The sequence below is a fragment of the Oxyura jamaicensis genome, assembly GCF_011077185.1.
Source record: "Oxyura jamaicensis isolate SHBP4307 breed ruddy duck chromosome 33 unlocalized genomic scaffold, BPBGC_Ojam_1.0 oxy33_random_OJ67393, whole genome shotgun sequence".
NCBI classification, from domain to species: domain Eukaryota; kingdom Metazoa; phylum Chordata; class Aves; order Anseriformes; family Anatidae; genus Oxyura; species Oxyura jamaicensis.
Genome location: NW_023305013.1, coordinates 1 through 1,498, shown reverse-complemented (window position 1 = coordinate 1,498; position 1,498 = coordinate 1). Strand labels below are relative to the sequence as shown.

General features: G+C 71.0%; 1 protein-coding gene across 1 annotated transcript; it reads right to left on the bottom strand.

Annotated features, from left to right (window-relative positions):
* Positions 1-6: 6 nt before the first annotated feature.
* On the bottom strand, positions 7-1,494 carry ZC3H10 (zinc finger CCCH-type containing 10; the record flags this gene model as incomplete). The annotated part of the gene is made up of 1 exon (XM_035313256.1): positions 7-1,494. A coding segment is annotated over one exon (1,245 nt), but the record flags the coding sequence as incomplete, so codon positions are not given.
* Positions 1,495-1,498: the final 4 nt, after the last annotated feature.

Below are 1,498 nucleotides of genomic sequence, written 5' to 3'. Positions count from 1 at the left end.
CCCCCCCCCCCCCCCACCGTTAACCCCCACTTCCCTGAATTCGCCGCCACGCCGAAGCCCACGCGCGGCTGCTCGGGGTGAACGGCGGCCACAGCCAGCGGCCAGGGGGGGGGGGTTCCCCCTTCCTGCGGCCCCCCCCTGAGCCCGGAGGCGGGGGTCCCCAGAGTTTCTCCGTTCCGCATTGGGGCTCGGCTCCCCCTCGCCTCCTGCCCTCGCCCCCCCCCCGAGGCGGGCGGCGCTGCCGGGAGGTCAGTGCGGCATGGCCGTTATCCGCATGCTCTGCGAGGCGATGGGGTACGTCACCATGGGGGTGGTGGCGTGGCTCATGGTGATGCCCCCCAACGGCTGCGCCATCGACACGGCCACGGGAGCCACCGACACGGCCACCGGGGCCATGGAGACCGGGGGGGCCATGCCCTGGGCGATGGTCTGCGCCAGGGCGGCCGAGAGCGGCGTGATTTCGGGGTTCATGGGGGGAGCGGCGTTGGCCGGGGGCGCCGCCTGGGCGCCGGCGGGCGCTACCAAATCCTGTTGGGAAACGGGCCGGGGCTGCAGAGCCTGGCTGCTGAGCGTGGTGTGGGTCTGCGCGATGCTGTGGTTGTAGTTGGTGACGGTGCCCACGGTGGGCGCCAGAGTCTGCTCGGTGGCCGTGGCGGTGGAGCTCAGAGTCATCACCTTGGCCTGGTTGCGGAACTGGGCGTTCTGCTCCAGCAGCACCTCGTTGGTCGCCAGCAGGTTGTTCACCTGCTTCTTGAGGTCCTCCACGCGCTTGCGCAGCATGATGTTCTCCTCCTCCAGCAGCCGGTACTCCACCGTCCGCGGGCTGGTGAAGCTGTACTCGTAGGTGTCGAAGTGCAGCCCGTCCACCCGCCGCCGCTTCAGCACGGGCTCGTGGTCGTCGTAGCGGTCGGCGTCGTACATGGCGTCGTAGCGGCGCACGGCCGTGCCGAGGCCCTGCTCGCGGGCGGCCATCCCCCGCGCCTCGTACTCGTAGTCCCGCTGCAGGTGCTGGAACTTGCACTTGGCGCCCCGCTGGCAGTCGCCCTTCAAGAAGTCCCTGCAGATGGGCACCTCCTCCTTGCTGTTGGGCAGGTCGGCGGGGGAGAGGCCGAGCCCGGCGGCCACCTTCTGCCGCAGGCGCGGGGGCAGCTCCCCCGTCTTCTTGTAGCAGTCCTCGTCCTCCTTGGTGCCGTGGATGAAGCGGCAGTTGAGGCGCACGCACTCCTTGTTCTGGAAGTCGTGGCAGAAGATGAACTCGTTCTTGCGCACGCCCAGGTTGGTCACCTCGCTGATGTCGGGGTGCCGGAAGCGGCAGCGCTTGCCCCGCTTGCAGACGTTGCGCAGGAAGTCGCGGCAGATGTCGTCCGCGTTGGCGCCCACCTCATCGCCGCCGCCGCCGTTGTTGTAGCCGTCGCGGTCGGGCATCTTCGCCGCCGCCGCCGCCGCGGGGGCCGCCGGCCTCGGGGCACTGCGGGAGGGTGGGGGGGGGGGGGGGGGG